At 50.1% G+C, this 19,857-nt stretch overlaps 1 protein-coding gene across 6 annotated transcripts in view; it reads left to right on the top strand.

The window, feature by feature from the left end:
- Positions 1-19,857, top strand: part of EFR3B (EFR3 homolog B) — a 109,815-nt gene that overhangs the window by 74,517 nt on the left and 15,441 nt on the right. For all 6 annotated transcript variants that reach the window (XM_072986197.2, XM_078381436.1, XM_072986196.2 and 3 more), the window contains 8 exons: positions 3,700-3,850; positions 6,221-6,342; positions 9,582-9,731; positions 11,562-11,696; positions 11,799-11,877; positions 14,044-14,179; positions 16,405-16,566; positions 19,342-19,456. In XM_072986197.2, the coding sequence (XP_072842298.2) occupies positions 3,700-3,850; positions 6,221-6,342; positions 9,582-9,731; positions 11,562-11,696; positions 11,799-11,877; positions 14,044-14,179; positions 16,405-16,566; positions 19,342-19,456 (1,050 nt within the window). The remainder of the gene's footprint in view (positions 1-3,699; positions 3,851-6,220; positions 6,343-9,581; positions 9,732-11,561; positions 11,697-11,798; positions 11,878-14,043; positions 14,180-16,404; positions 16,567-19,341; positions 19,457-19,857) is intronic.

Raw genomic sequence — 19,857 nt, 5'->3', positions numbered from 1 at the left:
TCTCCAGATCCCTTGCACGATGCACCTCATCCTCCCTAACTAGCAGGGGATGATGGAGACTGTAGTTCAGCAGCTACAGGTTTGGGGTTGAAGCATCGTTCATCTCTTCCAAGGTTTTCAACTTAAAACGACTCCCCTTGCTGCTTTTTTGGGGGTTGCAAGAACCAAGAGAACAAAACCAGATTTGTTGGAATATCCGGGAAAACTTCCTAACAGAGCTGTACGACGATGGAGCCAACTACCAAGGGCGGGCGGTGAGTGCGCTAACACTAAAGGCATTCGAGAGATATTTAGACAACAACCCCGACAGATACCCTTTGATTTGTATTCCTGGATCGAGCAGGGGGTTGGGCTTGATGACCTTAGAGATCCCTTCCAACTTCACTGTTCTGTGATTTTATGAAAAACATTCCTCTCCTGCCACCATTTTGGGCTCAGATGCCCGGTTTGGTTCTATAGCTGCCCTCTTTCTCTGGATGACCGGCTTTCCATTTTGCATGTGTTGCTAGCGTGTCGAAAGGTGGGATCCTCTGCAGACGTCCGCCTCGGTGGTGTTCTCGAAGGTGTTGCTTTTACTGAGAATAAACCACCACCACCACCACCCCTTAGAAGCCTCAGATGAGCTCCAGAAGGAGGGCGGTTTTCGCAGGATTCTGGGACGGATTCCCGCCCAGTCTTGACGGCACAAAGGAAACAGCCCTTTTGTCTCTCCCTCGCCATTTTGATCCGCGGCTTTTTGTCTGCCAGAGAATTGAAACGGGGAGGGCTAGCACATCAGGAAAAAGGGGAGACCTTTCAAAGATGAGCAGACGTTTCTCAGCGGACGGTCCCTCCAGAGCGTCTGGCGCTGGAAGGATTCGTAATGAGGTTTTGCTTGCAGCATGGAGGCAAAGCCTTTGATGGACGATGAGCACTTGAGCAAAGATTTCGGGGAGAAGGGAATAGGGAATCATAGGATCACAGAGTCAGAAGGGGTGCCCGGACTATCACGTCCAACCCCCTGCTTGCTCAAGGCAAAGGCAAAGCCGATCGGACCAATGGTGATCCAGTTTTCTCTTCAATGCCTCCAGCGTTCGAGCGCTGGTCACTTCCTATGGTTAATTGGCACTCTCCGGGCAGTTTCCATTTTAATCATGCAGGCCACACACTGCCACCCCTCACCCCACCCCAGTGAGCTGGGGACTCAGTTTACCTCCTTCAGAAGAACGTACGGCTGAGTCCACCTCGGTCCTGCCTTCTTGAGCCAGCTGGGATGAAACTCAGGTCATGAAAAGAGTCTTGACTGCAGTCCTGCAGTTTAACCACTGTGCCAAGAGGGACAATTAAGTTGTTGTTGAGTCATTAAGTCATGTCCGTCTCTTAATGACCCCACGGACCAGAGCACGCCAGGCCCTCCTGTCTTCCACGGCCTCCCGGAGTTGGGTCAAAATCATGTTGGTCACTTCAATGACCCTGTCCATCCATCTCATCCTCAGTCGTCCCCTTCTCCTCTTGCCTTCACACTTTCCCAACATCAGGGTCTTTTCCAGGGAGTCTTTTCTTCTCATTAGATGGCCAAAGTCTTGGAGCCTCAGCTTCAGGATCTGTCCTTCCAGTGGGCACTCAGGGTTGATTTCCTTCAAAATGGATAGGTTTGTTCTCTTTGCAGTCCAGGGGAGAATAAGTACATGCACAATATGAATATTTCTTTAAATCAGGTTGGTCCGTTTTAGCAGATTTAGGTCACGTTTCTGGACAATATGAGGGAGGGAGGGAGAGAAATAACCCGGGAGTGGCTAGAACTCCCCGCTTCATTCTGGAAAAGGGTTATTTGTGGGTGTGAAAGGGTGCTGAGGGTCTCTGTGATGTAGATCAGTGGTTCTTAACCTTGGGTTACTCAGGCGTTTTTGAACTGCAACTCCCAGAAACTCCAGCCAGCACAACTGGTGGTGAAGGCTTCTGGGAGTTGCAGTCCAAAAACACCTGGGTAACCAAGGTTAAGAACCACTGATGTAGACTGAGAAAATGTTGGAAGGAATACAGGAATCATTTCCCTGGGATGCTAGAATCATTCCAGCCCATGGAAAACCTGTCTGGAAGCCTCATCGTACGACTTCTCCTCCGACTCTATCTTAAAAACAGACACACACACCCTAAATTGTCCAGTGCTTGGAAATATGAGCAGGGTGCATATGTGCGTGCATCTATAGTTGAAGTCCAAAGCAAAGCAAACGTTGTAGGCTCTGAGTGTCCCTGAAGAGACATTAGGGGGTCAAATCCTGAAGTGGATGCCCTAATTCAGAAACCTGCCCGGATCCACATCTCTGGTCATGATTCAGATTCTGCCACGCGATGAGCTTTTCCCTTGCTCTCCACCTGTTCCATTTCCTTGCCTCTTCGTCTTATGAAACATAACAGAAATGTTTTCCTAAGGCCTTGTGTGTGTGTGTGTGTGTGTGTGTGTGTGTGTGTGTGTGTGTGTGTGTGTGTGTGTGTGTTGTGTGTTGTGTGTTGTGTGTTGTGTGTGTGTTGTGTGTGTTGTGGCCATGGCAAAAACTCCTGCGTCTTCCATTGACGTCAGTGTTGGCGTCTGGGAAGCAGAAAGTGGGTCCCTCTTGGCTTCATTAGATAGAAAGAGACCGTCTGTTGAGGGTGTTGTGGGGTTTTTTTTCCGCTTGAGTTTGTCCTCATTCTCTGCCTGCGTCGTCTCTTTCCATTTCGTGGTTTTGATCTCAACGAAAGTGTCCTTGAGGACTCTCTGATCTTGCAAACAGAAGATGGCTCAGCCCAACCTGGTGTCTTTAGTGCTTCTGCCTGAGCCAAAAATAAAAAATAAAATTGTGATCGTTAAGCAAGGGAAAAAGCAAAGGCGTAAGGAAAGGCCAAAGTTGTTTTTTTTTAAAAAAATCATGAATGGCTTGGAGAAAACAAAAAGGGAAACATGTCTTGCCCTCTCTCGGAATCCCAGAGCTTGTTTTCATCCCATGAACCCAAAGGAAGGGAGATTTACGAGAGAGAAGAGAGGAGTTGATCCCTAAAGGTGAGAATTACACAGCAGAACTCACTGCCACAGGAGGCAAGGACAGCTGCCAACCCGGAGGGCTGTAGAAGAGGATTGGAAGAGGTCCTGGAGACTGTGGCCAGGAAAGGGTGCTAGCCTCACACCTCCTGGGTGTGTGGACTACAGCTCCCATCATGCTTTACCCTGGGTAGCTGCCATTCATACCATAGTTGCTCTTCAGCGGGGGCACATGGGGGAAGGTGCTCTTTCAACTCTGCCACTTCTAATACGACAGAGCGTCTTGTTTTCCATATTATTGACCCCCCCCCCCGGTTGTTTCCCCTTCTGTAAGGAATTGAAAATTCCTGCAAGATTTATTGACTGTAGGAATGTGGTGTCTGTATCAGACTGGCTCCAAGCCCTGCTGCAGATGCTGGAAAACGTGAAATTATGGAACACTGCATTGCATGGTCTTTGTCCCCCTCTAGTGGACGGTTCTGGTAGATACACCCTGCCAAAGACCCATTCTGGGTTTTTTTATTTAATAATTTCAGGCTGCGGATAAGTGAATCAGCGGATACTAATCTTGCAGAGTTCCTACTGTATTGTATTAGAAGTCACCCAAAGGCCAAAGTTCTGCAGGTGGACTGTTACATCTCTTTCTCTCTCTGTATGTGTGTGTGTGTGTGTGTGTGTGTGTGTGTGTGTGTCTCCTCCAGGTATGTGTGCATCGCAATGGAAGCTTTGGACCAGCTGTTGATGGCCTGCCATTGCCAGAGCATCAACCTCTTCGTGGAGAGCTTCTTGAAGATGGTGGCCAAGCTGCTGGAGTCTGAAAAGCCCGACCTGCAAATCCTCGGCACCAACTCGGTAGGTTTGAGCCTTCCGAAAGGGGCCCCCCCAGTGAGCCACATGGACAGGAGGGCCAAACTTGGAAAGTTACACATCTCAGCACTGAAAAAAAATCCCATATTCCCTGAGGTTGGCTTGACCACCCGCTGGGAAAATTCTGGGACTTGCAGGCACAAAAATCTCATTCCCTTCCCCCCCAAGCTAAGAGAGGCCAATAGATTGATTCTTTTTAAAAAAATCTCCAGTTTATGAATGTGGTCTATTGTGCTTTTGTACCCATGATTTAAAAAAAAAACCAACAGGAAATGGCCTGAGATAGCGGCACAATATTGTGCCCGCGTTGTCAGCAGGAAAAAGGAGGCCAAGCTTGACGTAGCGAAAGACAGCCTGAATGTTGACAACACCCATGGCAGCAGTCAAGATGGTCTACGGGATCCCCTCTTCTGCTCACTACCGTTCACAAAGTGAAAATCCCAGAAACTGACTCCTTTTTTAAATGTATTAACCATTTCTCATCCAAACACAAAGCAATTGTCAGGGCAGTTTTTCAAGAAGTGTGAATGGCAGTGAACAAAAGAGGGTATATTTTAGACTATTTCGATTTACAGTACAACCCGCATATCCACTGGAGATTTTTCCCAAGTTCCCTGTGGATACTGAAAATCGTGGATAATAGCGAACGCTATATACAAATCATGGTAAAAGGGGAAAAAACAGAAAAAAATATTTTCACATGTATTACCAGAAATGGCCACTAGAGACAATGCTATGTTTTCGCCACTAACTAGTATCCATAGCATGGTCTGCGGACAGTTCTGGTAATGCATGTCTCAGTAGTTTTTAATGGATTTTTTTCTTTTAATATTTTCCGACCGTGGATAAGTGAATCGGTGGATACTGATCCTGTGGATAAGGGGGTCCTACTGTATCTGGTTTTGTGGGATCTGTATCCGGTTCTGGTTTTAATCTGAATTTTACAGAAGCTGTCTAAAGTTCTAATCCTATTCTGGGGTTGGATCCGGTACCTTGGAGAGATCATCTAAAAGCCCAAGTTGGCATCGCTCTGTCCTGTGAAATGGAGAGTTCTTGACAGCCTGTGTCGCTTTTGCCAGGCCCTGAAACTCAGATGCCTACACCTAAATGTAGGCAAATAAATTTATTATTTTTAAATTTTATTTATCAGATTTTTACCCCGCTCCCCCTAGACAGCGTCTACTTGGGGTGGCTTACAAATGTCATAAACCTTGTAGAAGTAGTCTTATGCCTTGACACTCAGATGAATTTTGTTGTGATTATCAGTGACTGATTGGTTTCCTTGTGAAATTAACCCTTTATGGGATAAATGTTAGCTGTGATTATCACAGGTAGAAATGGGAACGGATTGGAAAAAAATGGTGCTTCGTCAGGATTCATCGTTAGTCAAAAGTCGACGAAGCACTACGTTTTAGAGACGAATCAACGAATATTTGTCGATTTGTCCTTTTATGTCCTGCTGAACAGTGGATGGTCGGGACATTGACAAGCCAGCAGGCTGGAAAAAGGCAAGCCCGATTTCCATTCTGCAGCCAGCCTGCACGAAGGGACAATAAAAATGGGTAGATATTCGTCCCTTCGTATGTGTCAGAGTCTCCGACCTAACAAATACAAAGGGATGACTGTCCCACGAATAGGCAGTATTTTACGAATATTGTGATTCATTTTGTCTATTCATCCCTGTGTCTAATCACAGGCTTCTAAGGTCTATAAAGTTCTGTAGGGCTCTTAAGGGAGAGATCCAGACCTCAAAATCCCGGACCAGACCTTTATGGCAAGCCAGGCGGGAGATCAGACAGCCCGGAGGATTGGCTAATTAGCCTAGACATAGAGGAGATTTAGGTACAGTATATCACAGAGGTGAGAGGACACCCCCTCACATTTCATAAACGTTTTAATCTATCTTTTCATGGGACAACACTGAAGAAATGACACTTGCCTACCATGCAAAGCCGTGAGCAGTTGTAGAAATGTGCTGCCCCCTCAAAATAATGCAACCCACAGCCATTCATGTCTAAACCGCTGGCAACAAAAGTGAGTCCAGCCCTAAGGGACGAGGTCCAAATGGGGCCCAAGTCGCCGTTCTCCCTCCTTGGTGACCAGACGCTTGGTCTCCAAAAAAATTCAAGAGAGTCAGACAGGAAGATTTAAACCGTTCGTTTCTGGGCCTGGCCCAGCTCTCTCTGCGAAGCTAAACCCATCGCAAAAACAAATCTTTAGCCAAGTGCCCTCAAATGCTTTGTGCTCCCCAGATGAGCAGGGGTGGGAGGATGATGTGAGAGTGAAACCCATATTTGATGCCCCCCCAATAATATCTCGGCCCCTTTCCCCTTCCCCACATTTCTACACCCCCAGTTTGTGAAGTTTGCAAACATCGAGGAAGACACTCCGTCGTATCACCGGAGCTACGACTTCTTCGTTTCCCGCTTCAGCGAAATGTGCCACTCCAGCCACGACAACATGGACATCCGGACAAAGTGAGTCTAGCTGGGGGTCAATGCAGACCCCCCTTCTCTTTTCCAGGCTGGAGGCTGGCGCTTCCCCCTGTCCCACTGCGACTTCAATTCGGTTTGTGGGACCCCCCAGTTCTTGGCCTCTCCAAGGGCAAGCAAGCAACTGTGTTCCCACGTAACCCCCTTCCTCCAGGGAGGCTTCCATTTTGGATGACAACTCCCATCATCCCCTAGCCAGCGTGATCCATGGCTAGTGGATTCTGGCAACTGTAGTCAAAGAAAGGGAACTTTTCCAAATGATGGGCTATTAACAGGTAGACCAACTTCCGAGCCAAAGTCAAGGTGCTAATGGTTGACATCATAATTACTGTCTGCTGTCAAGTCAGTTCTGACTCTTTTCAGGGTTTTCTAGGTAAAAAGTACTCAGACATTTTCTAGGTAAAGAGTCCTCAGAAATTTATGGGGCAACCTTGGGACTGTGCAGCTGGCCCAAGGCCCCCCAGGCTGGCTCTTCTCCCCAGAAGCACAGAGGGGGAATCGAACTCCCAGCCTCTGGCTCTGCAGACAGAGACCCAACCCACTGAGCTACAAAGCCCTCGATGGTCTGGGACTCCTCAGAAGCACCTCTTCCTGCCGTTGACCACCCCGGCCGCCCACATGGCCCAACCTTTGACGCTGCCGGTGGCCACCCCGAGGGAAGGCCAGAAAAGCTGCGAGCGGGACCGGGGCCTTCTCAGTGGTGGCCCCCACCGTGCAGGTGCCTCCGGGCCCTCCCCTCCTCGGATTCGGAAGGCAAATAAGAACATTGCTCTTTAATGGGGCTTTTCAGGGTCTCCTCCCCTCATCATTGTTGCTAGTTAGAATGTACTTTGATTTGGGTGTGTGTGTGTGTGTGTGTTTCATCATCATAATCCTGGGCTTTTTATGCGGTTGGTTTTAGAGTATTTAGGGCAGGGGTGGGTTTGGTTCTTGCACGTGTTTCATGTGTGTCAGGGTAGTGGCTTGGTATTAGAGAGAGAAGTTGGACGGACGGACGGACGGACGGACGGACGGACAGACAGACAGACAGACAGATAGATAGATAGATAGATAGATAGATAGATAGATAGATAGATAGATAGATAAGGAATGGACAGATGGACAGACAGAGATAAAATGAGAGAAAGAGATGGATGGACGGACAGACGGACAGACAGACACAGACAGATAGATAGATATATAAGATGAGAGAAAGAGATAGATAGATAGATAGGTTTATAAGATGAGGATAGATAGATTGGATAGATTGGATGGATGGATGGATGGGTTGGGATACCTCTTTCTCTCAGAAGGATTCACGGGGCATAAAAGTGCCACCGTGTCCAAGTGGATCTTCCCGGCACCCCCACCACCAGAGGCTGAGCCTCTTTGGGCTGTGATGCTTCTAAAAAAACAGCTGGGGTTTCTCCTACCCCCCACCACCACCCCAGGGAGAGTTGTACAGGGTAGTCGCCTTACATGCCTTTCCACCACTGTCCTCTTCACACCCACTTGCTCCCCCCCCCCGCTGCCACCTTTGTTCTCAGAGTGATCTCCATCCAGCAATTAGCCGACCCAGGGTGCCTTTTAATTGCTTCCTCTCAACGAAGCTGGGTGCCCTGCGAAGCTTTGCCAAAGAGGATGGGGAGGGGGGTGTACGTGTGTGTAAGATGTTGCTGAGGCCGGGGAGAGGAGGGGAGGTGGAGGAGGAGAGCTACACATCAGCGGGCCCTTAGGAACGGGGGGGGGGGAAGGAAAGAATGACGAACGCTCTTCTCTCCTGTGGAGGCTGTTCTTTACGTCCCTCTGGGGGTGCCGCTCAGGTTCCTAGGTGGCAAGATGTCCCCTCAATGCCTCATTAGGCTCAAACTCCCGTTAAACCCAATTAAAACTCCTTCAGAAGGAGTTCGGGTTCGTGGGCTCATGGTTTCCCACTGCTGTCTGTTCATTAATGGATGGGATTCGTTGTCTCCGTTCATCCTCTCTTGGCTCTTGGCTCGGGAGGGGAAGGGCTGAGCTTGGAAAGGTTAGCACCCTGCACTACAGTTCCCCAAATCCCCTTGGCAGGAGGATCCCAGGAATTATAGTCCAAAGGAGCCGTTTCCCTGTAAGAGCTGTAGGCTGGATCTGCAGCCGTAGGATTCCAGTTCGCCCCTCTTTGGCATACGGTACCTACGCAGGTCATGTTTTATGGATGGCTTTGTTCTTGTCGTTCTGATGTCATTAATTAAAAAGAAACTAAGGCACATTTTTCAGAGGTAACACGTTCTGCTTATAACCCACCGTATGGCGCTTAAAGCACTCTCCGGGCGGTTTACGAGTTAATTATACAGGCTACATGTTACCCCCCCCCCCTTGTGAGGTGGGTACCCATTTTAGTGACCTTGGAAGGATGGAAGGTGGAATCAACCTTGAGCCGATTACCTGAGTCCATTCGGATCAACCCAGGGAGTGAGCAGAGTCTTAGCTGCAGGACTGCAATTTAACCCCTGCGCCACGAGGCTCCTTTTAGCAATGGTCGTTTTGTTCTTTCCACTAGCCCTAGTGTTTAATTTTGATTCCTCCTTTTCTCCAAAGAGAACAGAACAGGATGGCTCCTATCCGCCTGCACCGCATTTCATCCCAGAGCCGCCTGGCCATGTAGATTTAAGAGGCACAGAGCTGGAACAAACCCTATCCGGCTTCAGGGTGAAGTGGGGATTTGAACTCTGGCCTCCTCCCTTCTACCCTGTAAACTTTAGGGAACACCCTTCCGTCCGCTCTGTTGCTACCGTTGGTACTCCGTGAAAACACGGGCACAGAGTTCAGAAAATGTTGTGGACGTTAAACTCCCGGCCAGAAGTGTCCTTGGCTGGGATCCTAAAGGTTGTATGTCAAGAAAGTAACTTTTCCAACCCTTCTTTCATGGAGCTGGCACTTGCTGCTGTTCTTGGCCGACGGCACACAACGTTCTTTCTCCTGTGTAACAGACAAAAGGGGCTTTTGATTCCGTTCCAAAGGTTCCCCGTTGATCTTGGCTCTCCTCTTGAGGGCTTTTTCCCCCCTCTCCTTCCAACATCTTTCTTGGCTGCAAAAGTTTGTACTTCTTCCAGAGGTACACATCTGGAGTTGTTTCAGAAGCAAAGATTTCAGCCAGGTAGAGCTGAGCAACGGGAGCGGGGGGGGGCGGAATGGTCTCTTGTTATGCTTTTAAAAGCCACTTTTTTTTCTCCTTCCTTCCCTCCCACACACACACTTTCTTAAAGGATCCGGATGGCAGGCATCAAGGGTCTACAAGGGGTGGTCCGGAAGACGGTGAACGATGAGCTACAGGCCAACATCTGGGACCCTCAGCACATGGACAAGATCGTCCCGTCGCTGCTCTTCAATCTGCAGCACGCGGAGGAAACGGAAAGGTGACCGGACCCTCGTCGGGGGGCCATTCCTCGGGGACAGGGATATGGGGGCAGGGGTTTGGGATCTCGGGTGCCAGAACTTCTTATTTATTTGTTTGTTTGAAAAAATTAAAATAAAAAAACAAATACTATTCTGAGAAATGGGGAAGTTGAACAGTAGTAAAAACCACAGTCACAGTGGCGATGCTTAACGATGCATCTAAAAACATCACGCTCAAGCTGCCGGTCACTGGGGGGGAAAGCTTGCCTGAAGCCAAAGACAGACACTGCCTCCCAATTGCTCCTTCTTAGGCCAGAAGGAAACCCCAAAAACGGTCAAATGAGGGGGTCATTGATTGCTCAGGCCCTCATCCCTTGGTCCTTCCTTGTAAATGGCACCACCTCACGTGTTCCAAGCTTAACCACCATGGCAGGAAAGTCAAGGTGTGTCATCCAGAATTTTTTAGGCTCTAATTCCCAGGATTCTTCATCCTTGGAATTCCACCTAACAGATCCATACCGTTCCAACAGGAAGCTAGGCCTTTCTCTAGCTGAATGAAATTCAGGTATGGGTTAGGTATGGGTGACTTCCTGTTTTAACAGGAAGCTAGGTCCTGAAACTGTTGTGCTAGGCCTTTCGCCAGGTGAGTGAAACTGAGGTGTCTGTCCGGTGGAACTTCCAGAATGGAGAATTCTGGGAGCTGGAATCCAAAAAGCTGCCTGTTTTGCTATCTACAGCTCTGACACTTGTTCCTACTTTGTACAGAATTAAGGATGCCAGAGGATCGGGGAGGAGTAGCCCCACCGGATCCCCCTTTTCTGCTGCTGAACATGTTGCTGTAAAGACCGTAACCTTTTCTCCTCATGGCTTCCTTTTAAAACAAGGGATGTGCTCTCTGTGCACCCTATTTACAAGCAACACCTTGTTTCTGGATGGGCAGTTCCAGTCGTGAAGCAGGGTGGGCAAGGAGCCTGCATCTTGTTTTAAGAGGAAAAATAGGTTTTTTTCTTGCCACCCATTTGGTAACTGGAATACAGGGGATTGAGGGGGGGTAATATGTGTGTGGCCCGTGGGCAGTGTCTTATTCCCACCCTCCTCTAGATCGCGAATCTCCAGATGATGTCCAAGTGCATTTTGGTCCCCCCACAACTACGCCAGTTGAATAACCATTAGGGTCTCCTCTTTAAGGTGGTTCGTGGGACTGTAATGCAGACAAGACACTTGTTTTGCATGGAAAAATCCCATTCCTTAGCATCTTCCAGAAGAATGTGGGGCAAGCCCACCCCCCAACCTTGAGAAGCTACTGCTGGTTGGAGTAGAAAAGGCTGGGCATGGGAGGCTTGTTGTTTGACAGCAGCTTTCTTTATTGATTTGAGCCCGAACAATCCTTTTCTGTATCGATCCTTGATACAGATCATTTATCATTTCGTTGCCGTTCTGCTTTTGTCTGTCTCTCTCTGAGACCTTTCCGCTGGGTCCTGGGGATGATGGGGAAGTTGTTCCTTCCTTAGCGTTCATGAATTGCTGCCGATGGCCAGGCCTAGTGGCTTTAACCCAGGGAGTGTGCTTGTTGGGTCTCTGTGTGAGTCCCTGGTCTGATCTTGCCTCGTTCCCTCAAGGAACTCCATCCAGATGAGTTTATCAGAACACATTCCCTGTATTAAAACCTCTCTAAGAGCAAGCTTGTCTCCTGGGGCAGAGGGGAAGGAATCTGGCCGCCCTCCGGAACAGCTTTGCCACAAAACCAAGGCAGGTGGTCAGGCTGTGGCCGGCCAATAACACCGCTGTTTGGGCCAAAGTTTGAAAGACAGCCCTCTCTTCTCTTCCGTTTCCCTCTCTCCCTCCTCTAGCCGTTCTCCGTCTCCCTTGCAAACAACTGAGAAGGAGAAAGAAAATCCAGCCGAGCTGGCCGAGCGATGCCTGCGGGAACTCTTGGGCCGAGCGGCCTACGGCAACATCAAAAACGCCATCAAGCCGGTCCTCATGTAAGTCTTAGCCAACCTGGGTCTCTCGGTGTCCTTTATGCACACGAGTGCCCTCCTGCTTAAATACACTCCCCGTTTCTCTTTCCTCTTCTTTCCCACAAGCCATCTCGACAACCACTCCTTGTGGGAGCCCAAAATATTTGCCATCCGCTGCTTCAAGATCATCATGTACTCGATCCAGGTAAGAAAAACGGAGGGGTGGGGAGTTGTCCAGTTTTATTTTGTCCTCGGTGTTGTCGGTTCTTGTGGGATTTGGGCACTCGTGCTCACGGAGGCGCTGCATGGTTGAAAAAAACTGAGCGTGGAAGATCTCTGGGTTTGGACCACAGATCCTGGAATCCCCCAAATATCCTACACTTTGGGAAGATCTCAAGGCTTCGCAGCTCCACTCCCTGCCGGCATGCCGGTCAAGAAGCTTTATGTGTCGTTACTACATGCGTGATTTAACCGAGGACCGAAAAGTCTGTCACAACTTTGGACGTATCGTCAGACTCCCAGGAAAAGGACAGAACTGCTGGGAAGAGTGGAAGGCAGGAGGAAGAGAGGCCGATCTAAGATGAGATCACAGAATCCTAGAATGATGGAGTTGGAAAAAGGGGCACCTCTGAGGCCATCCAGTCCAACCCCCTGCTCAAGGCAGGAATCCAAATCAAAGGAGGTCTGATGAAGGGTGCTTTAAATGTCTCTTGAAGGTCTCCACAGTGTTGTAGCGCTCACCACCTCCTCCTGAGATCATGGCTTCCACCGTCGTACTGCTCTAACAGCTAGGAAGTTTTTCCTGACATTCAGTTGAAATCTGGCTTCCTCTGATTTGTGCCCATGGTTGCACTTTGAAGGATAGGACAGTTTGGAGGGCATAAATCCATTGTTTGTTGTTGTTGTTTAGTCGTTAAGTCGCGTCCGACTCTTTGTGACCCTGTCATGGACCAGAGCACGCCAGGCCCTCCTGTCTTCCACTGCCTCATCATTCTAGGATTTTGTGATCTCATGAATCCATAGAGTTGCCTGAAGTTGGATATGATGCAGAAGAACAGTACAGAACATTTATGGAATCCAGTTCCACGCCACTTGATCCAGGGGCTGTTTGGTGAGAGGGCCCAGCTTCCCTGTGTGTGTGTGTGGGGGGGAAGCATGTGGGCCCCTCTTGCATCTTCCTTGTTAGGAACTGGGCCTTTATTTCCCCCATATCACTTGTGCTTAGGGCAGTCGGCCACTCCTGGGCCACGTCTCGGGCAGGAGAGCAGAGAAGGAGCTGCCTGTTGCCCCTCGGGGTGAATCTGGGGAGAGAACCCAGCCCCGATGGACGGGCGTGCAGCGCAGACGGACTCCCCTACGGACATGCTGTGTTTGTTTGGTCTTGTACCCTGTGGAGATAAAAGCAGCCCTAACAGGAAATTTCTTTGGGGTGGAGAATTTAAGGAATAAGGAAGGAACCGTTGGAAACCAGCACCCTTTGAATCTTGTTACTGCAGGATGAGAATTTTTTTTTTAAATGCAGAAATCAGTATAGGGGCTGCAATTTTAAACAACCTGCAGAACGTTTGCCTCAGAGACTCTCCAACCTTTGTGTCTGCAAATCTCCTTGGACTAGACCTCTCAGACGCCTGGACCGCAGGCTCGGATTTGGAAACCGCGGCTTCCTCTCCCCCGGCCCCGTTTCTTTCCTTTGTAAATTTCACAAGTTTCTAGCTCTTAAGGCAGAAACGAGAGGGGTCGTGGGGAAAAATGTGAGAACGCATCAAGGGATTCGTGGTGGGCTGTAAACCCCACCAGGACATTTTTGGGCCCCTCGAAGACTAAACACTGTTCCATGGGACAGACTCGCCACGAAAGCTTATGCTGAATGAAACGTCTTAGCCTTTAACAAGACGCCTTGGCTAAAAAAAAGCGGTACGGAAAGGAGGGAAAGAGGAAGACCAACGGACGGGATGGATTGACTCCCTCAAGGAAGCCACAGATATGCGTTTGCAAGAGCTGGGCCGTACTGTGGAGGGCGGGACCGGTTGGAGGGCGCTCGTTCATGCGGTCACCATCCGTGGGACGTGGCCGGAGAGCACATTAGACAAGACACCTTTTCTGTTTCCGTTGTGACTCCCCCGTCCCCTTAAAACCGTAGTAACCTATTGCATGAGTTGGTTTCTCTTCCTGGTAATGAGTAACTTTTGGGGTGCAGCTTTTGCCGATTTGGGGAGTGGGCAGGTTTTGCTGGTGCTTTGATGGAACCGGGGAAGTCTCGGCAGCTGGGGACTCCGGGGTCCATAGCATCTCCCCTCGACCCCGTCCGGTCCTCGGACCAGCGTTGTTCTTCTCTCCCCGGGCTTCCCCTTCCTCTCCTCTCTGCTTCCAGCCCCAGCATTCCCACCTGGTGATCCAGCAGCTGCTCAGCCACCTGGACGCCAACAGCAAGAGCGCCGCCACCGTGCGGGCCGGAATTGTGGAGGTCCTCTCGGAGGCGGCCATCATCGCGGCTTCGGGATCAGTCGGTAAGGGGCCTGGGCGTTTGGGGGAAGTCTTAGAAATGCAGATGGGCCAGCCATCCGTCCGAAAAGAGGTCTCATGTTTGTAGGGAACCAGGCAAAGAAAAGCAAGACATGGCTAGTCTTTCAGGAGGTGCCATAGGATCCCTGTATCCGCGGGATCAGTATCCAAAGTTTCACTTCTCCGCGGTCTCAAACTATGAAAAACATGAAATAAAAAACCCAGAAATTCATATTTCCATGGTATAATTGCCAAAACGGCTGGTTATAATAGGGTTAGCTGTTATCTGCGGTTTCCAGCATCCACGGGACGAGGGAGCCTTGGAACCAACCTCCCACACACGGAGATATCACAGCCCTACTTTATTTAGGAGAATAAAATTAGGCTGTTCTGATAAAGAAGGAACTTCTCCAGGGGAAGGCTAGATTTTTAGGGGAGAGGTGTGAGCCTTGATCTCCAAAAGTGTTGGTATGCATTTGTGTGTCTGGATTCAAATTGAAAAGCAGACATGGGGAGGGGCCAGTTTGATAGGGCTGGATGACGGATGTGGGTCCCTTCCAAGCCCCTTTATTTAGTTAGTTAGTTAGTTAGTATGCTTGTATGCTACCCAGTTAGTGCCAGGTACTACAGTGGGCAATTTTACCATCAAAAGGAAATCCAAACAATAGAATAGAATAGAATAGAATAGAAGCATTGGTAATAAAATTAAAAGACAATCAGAATCTACAGTAGGACACACACACACACACCCATATTTGCGAGGGATCGGGACCAAGACCGCCACAGATGCTGAAAAATGTGGAGTAATAAAACACTATACCTAGCATCGTCTCTGGCTCCCTCTAGTGGCTAGTTCTGATAACCTCTTTAGAAATAATCTATTTCCAGGAATTTTAAAAAATGTATATATTTTATACCATGCATAAGTGAATCAGTGGATACCGATCCCACTTAATAAATTCTATTGTATTCTAATAAATCTGACGTAAATCCTAAAATCTAAACCTTAACGATGGTGGGGCAGGTGGCGTAAATGCACTGTGGCACAAGAGAAGATGCTCCTAATAAGCTTCTGTTAAGCGGCTTTCTCTTGGGCAGCCTCTCGAAAGCTGTTTATGGCTTGCATTTGTCTCCTCGAACAGGACGGGCTGCATCCAGAGGTTTGTGGGCTGCCCACCTCGCCGGTCTGAACCTCGGGGGGGGGGGCTGCCTCCACTGTCCCAACCCTCCAACCTCTGAGAAACCCCTTACCCGAATGCGAGTGCTAGGAGAGAAAAGCCCTCTTGCGCCCTCTATGGGTTGTATTTTTAAATTAATTTTTAAAAATTATTTTTTAAAATAAAATTAATTTAAAAATACAACCCATAGAGGGCGCAAGAGGGCTTTTCCCTCCTAGCACTCCCATTCCGGTAAGGGGTTTCTCAGAGGTTGGAGGGTTAATTTAAAGTTAAATTAATTTAACTTTAATTTAACTTTAAAATTTTTAATTTAAAGAATGCAACCCTAGAGGGCACGAGAAGGCTTCTCTCCCCCCCCCCCCAAGCAGGACTCTAAGATTGCTGGAGTCTTTCACAAGACGGCCAAATGGCCCCCGTCGGCCCTACAGAACACAAGGGGACTTTTTTGAACCCAAAAGCATTTTCAAAAGTCATCATTTTGTGTGTGTGTGGAGGGCCTCGTGCTGGGCTGAGCGAGGGTGGCACGTTTGAGCCCCTGCAGGTGGCAAGTTGCCCACCTCGGGACCTCAATCTTCACACCACACACGGACGTTGGCCTCCTGGAAAGAAAAACCTTCTCCCCTGCAAAAAGAGGTGAGGCAGGATTATAAGGAGGCAGGTCAAAGGTTAAGCACCCCCCTTTCCTGAACCTTCCTGCTTCCCGTGGCCCATTTCTCGGTTCTGCCACCCGTCTCGTACGGCTCGCTTTTGATTCTTGTTACGGGTGTGGATGGTGTGACCCTCCTTGTCTTTCTCTGTGTCCACCCCTTGGAAGTCCAGGATCCGTGTATCCCATAATATAGGCAAAAGTAGAGAAGGGTCCACCCAGGGATCCCAGCTTCTGCAGCTTGAAAACCTGGACTACTACAGGGCCTCTCATTCCGCACTGCTGGCTATTGGATGATGGGCACTGTAGTCCTGACATGGATCTGGAGAGAGCCAGGCTTGGTCGGGATTCCCTAAGGCTTATCTCTGTCGGAAATCCAGGTGTAAGCCTTTCCCTTCCCTTCCAGGGCCCACCGTGCTGGAGATGTTCAACACCCTTCTGCGTCAGCTGCGCCTGAGCATCGATTATGCCCTGACGGGCAGCTATGATGGAGCCATCACTGGGGGGACCAAGATCATTAAGGAGCATGAAGAAAGGATGTTCCAGGAGGCGGTCATCAAAACCACAGGTATCTCCCGCCCATCAGTGGTCCTAGGGGCCCTTCCTTTTCTCCCCCCTCCACAGCCCGGTGGGGAGGAAATCTGCCCAAATCTGCCGATGGTCTCCCGGTCTACACCCAGGTCTTCCCATCCAGAGATTGCACGTCTGGGCAATCTTCTTTCTCATCATTTTAAGGCTTCCAGCTGAGCCAAAAGAGACCAAAAACAACTGAGCCATCCGGCAGTCCGGTGCTTAGAAGCGGCAGGCCATGTTGTGATCAACGGGAAAGGAAATCAAGAGAGACTCATGCATAATCGTTGCACGCCTCTGTTGACTTCCACGGCCCCTTCTCAAGCTCCCAAAGGGTTAGAAAACAGATTTATTTACTGGCTAACTGTAAAGGGCATTCATGGATAAACTGGAAACTGCATCTTGTGGTCAGTGCCAAATCCATTGGGTTTCCCCAACCTGTTGCTCCCCAGCTAAGCAGGCATGATTGGGGCCATCGGGAGTCGTAGTCCGACCCATCTAGGACACACCGGTTTAGGGAAAGTTGCTCCCTAGGCTCCCTAGGTAATCTGACCTTTCTAATACGGAGTGGCAGGTGTCCACCCCCGGGTTTCAGCCTTGCAAACGTTCCTGGGCCCCAAAGTGTCCCCTTGAGCGGTAAACTCCGTTCCGAAGTTAGAAAGAGCCGGCTGAAGAATGGGGAGCAGGGAGAGGGTTAGGGTTCAGGGGGGATTGTGAGCAGAGAGCAGGGCCGTGCTGTGATTTGGACTACGGCGTCCCAAATGCCTCCAGGCAGGCTGGCCATGGGCTGCCTGGAGGATGCTGGGGGTTGTAGTCCCTGCATGCACAAATCAGAACAGCTTTCGTAGAGAATCCTAAGAGGATTCTCTACTGTGTTAAAAGCACAGACATGCCGCTTTTAAAGGCATTCCTTTTTAAAGGTTGGATGGACCCCTTTGCTTGACTTTGCTTTATATTAATGCATTTCTAAGGCACCCTCCTTTTTCTGCACTCTGGCGGCTCGGTGCAGGCACCCTAAGAACTATGGGGGGGGGTTGCACATCCTGCGCCACGCTCATTGGTGAGTGATGAGCTCCTGCTAAGAACCACCCCCCACAACTTTAGAGCTGAGGCTGTCCAGGGATCACCCCACGATTCCCCTCCGCTAGGAAGGCCTTCCCAGTGCCCTCATTCCTACCGCTGGCCGGAGCCGGCTCTGTCGGGCAGCTCGGAGGTCCGGAATGCCATTTGGCAGTGACCCCCTTGCCTCCCAATGGCATACGGACCTCAAGCGACCTTTCTCGGCCCCCCTTTTAAAAGTGTGTCTTGGCGTTATTGCATGTCACAACTTAGTTTGGTGTGTTTAAATCTGAACACACACACACATCTTCTAATGGTGCACGGGTGGGAGACAGGACCTCTGTGCATGCTCAGCAGAGTCCCTATTGGGGTTGAGTGTCCCTGAAAGGTTTAGGGCCTCTGATTTACCTCCAGGGAAGCCTTTGTTAAGCCCTAAGAAGCGCTGGCAAGCGAGGGCTCTCCTGCCAGAAGGAGGCGTGGAAGGGATGCGCAGCAGAAAGACGTTCCTGCTGCGCATGGCCGGCAGAGGTCAGGAGAGGCTCAGGATTCGCCCGACGCCCGAAGGAGACAAGAAAAGAGATTAGCACAGAAAAAAATATATATATCATGGAGTTCAGAATACCTTTCCCCCCCTTTTTTTAAACATAGGTGGGAAAAGAGAGTTGGTTTTTCCCCCAGGTTTGAAAGCAGTCTTTGCAGGAGGAAGCGAGGGAGGAAAAAGTGGTCTTCTCTAGAGCCTCTGCCCGCTTGGGACTGAACCCGGGGGCAAAGAGAGGTCCCGTCGCCCCGCAATCAGCTTGTACGGACGCAGCCAATTGGTGGCTGTGCAGGCTGAGGAACGCTGGGAGGTGTAGTCCATCCAAGGGGCTCTAGTTTTAAGAAGCCAGCCAGGTACCTTGATGAAGAATGAAGGGTGGAAATCGAAACGGGACTCAGTCGCTCTGCCAGGACAGGGCAATGGGGGGGGGGACTCAGGATCTTTCTTCCCCCACAGCACCAGCCCTGGGTGACAACTTGGGAAACTCACAGACAGGAAAGCAGGACCTTTCCTTCCTGTTCCTCCGCAGAAACTGGTTTTCTGAGATAGACTATCTCAAGCTCTGGAGGTTCCACTTTTGCCCCTACGATGGCCCATAGCGGTCCACAGTCTACTTTGGAGGAGTTCCGTCCCGTTGGCAGCCCACCTGAGCCAAGTGACGTCTAAACCCGCTGGTCCGTTTCGCCAGCCGCTGCTGAATTTTATGCGGCCCCGCACGCTTTTCTCGGTTCCCGGATTCGGCCCAGGGGGTGACCCTTTTTGGGGTCCAGCTCCTGTTCTCAGAGCTGTCCTGGCTGGAAGCATTATCAGACTTTTAGAAAGGGATGGTGGGCGTGGGAAGACCCCATACAGCGGCTATTGCAAAAGGGCATCTCTGGATTCCTTCCCCCCCACCCCGAATGGGAAAGGGAGGGGTTTCCCCAGCCTGGGAGGCTTGGACACACGATCGGATCGAAGGGGCTCCTGGAGATGGGGAAAATGGAGTCCCCTGTCTCAGGGAGATGCCGGCCTTCGCCCCCTGCTTGAAAAGGATGTGTCTGACACCCCCACACACACTTCTCAGTCTCTCGGGCTGCCTCTGTGTCACCGTCCCCCTCCCCACACCTCCTCCTCCTCCTAATGCTTCTCCTCTTCCTTCGGCTGGGACGCTCTTTGCATGCTCTGTCTTCTCCCCAGGTGCCTTTGCCAGCACTCTGCCCACCTATCAGAGGTCGGAGGTCATGCTCTTTATCATGAGCAAGGTCCCGCTGCCTTCTCTGCATCATCCTCTAGACATGGCGGGCAAAGCTGGGTGAGAACAAACTCTTTTTTTCCCTTCTTTTTCTCTCCACCCCCCTCCTTCCTGTCCTTTGACCATTTCCTCTGCCTCTCCTTTTTGGTCCTCCTTAATTCGTCGCCTTTCCTCCCTCCCTCTTCCTCCCCTGTATCGAAGGCGGTCTTAAGGGCAAGAGAGCTTCTTGCTGCCTGAGGTTGGATTTGCAAAAGGGAATCGGAAAAACCAGAGTCTCAAAGGGGTGGGGGGTTTTGCACCCAGCAGTTTCCAGAGGTGCTTCTGCATCTGTTTCCTCTTGTGGTGGTTTCTCCAGTAGAGTCCTTCCTCCCACTCCAGGTGTGTATATGTGTGTGTGGGGGGGGGACTGCAGATCCTGCACACACACCCATGGCCACGCTGGCCGGTATGATGAGCGTGGT

This window comes from Pogona vitticeps, chromosome 1, assembly GCF_051106095.1.
Source record: "Pogona vitticeps strain Pit_001003342236 chromosome 1, PviZW2.1, whole genome shotgun sequence".
NCBI classification, from domain to species: Eukaryota; Metazoa; Chordata; class Lepidosauria; order Squamata; family Agamidae; genus Pogona; species Pogona vitticeps.
The sequence above is the reverse complement of the archived record's forward strand: the minus strand, read 5'-3'. Positions and strand labels throughout refer to the sequence as shown.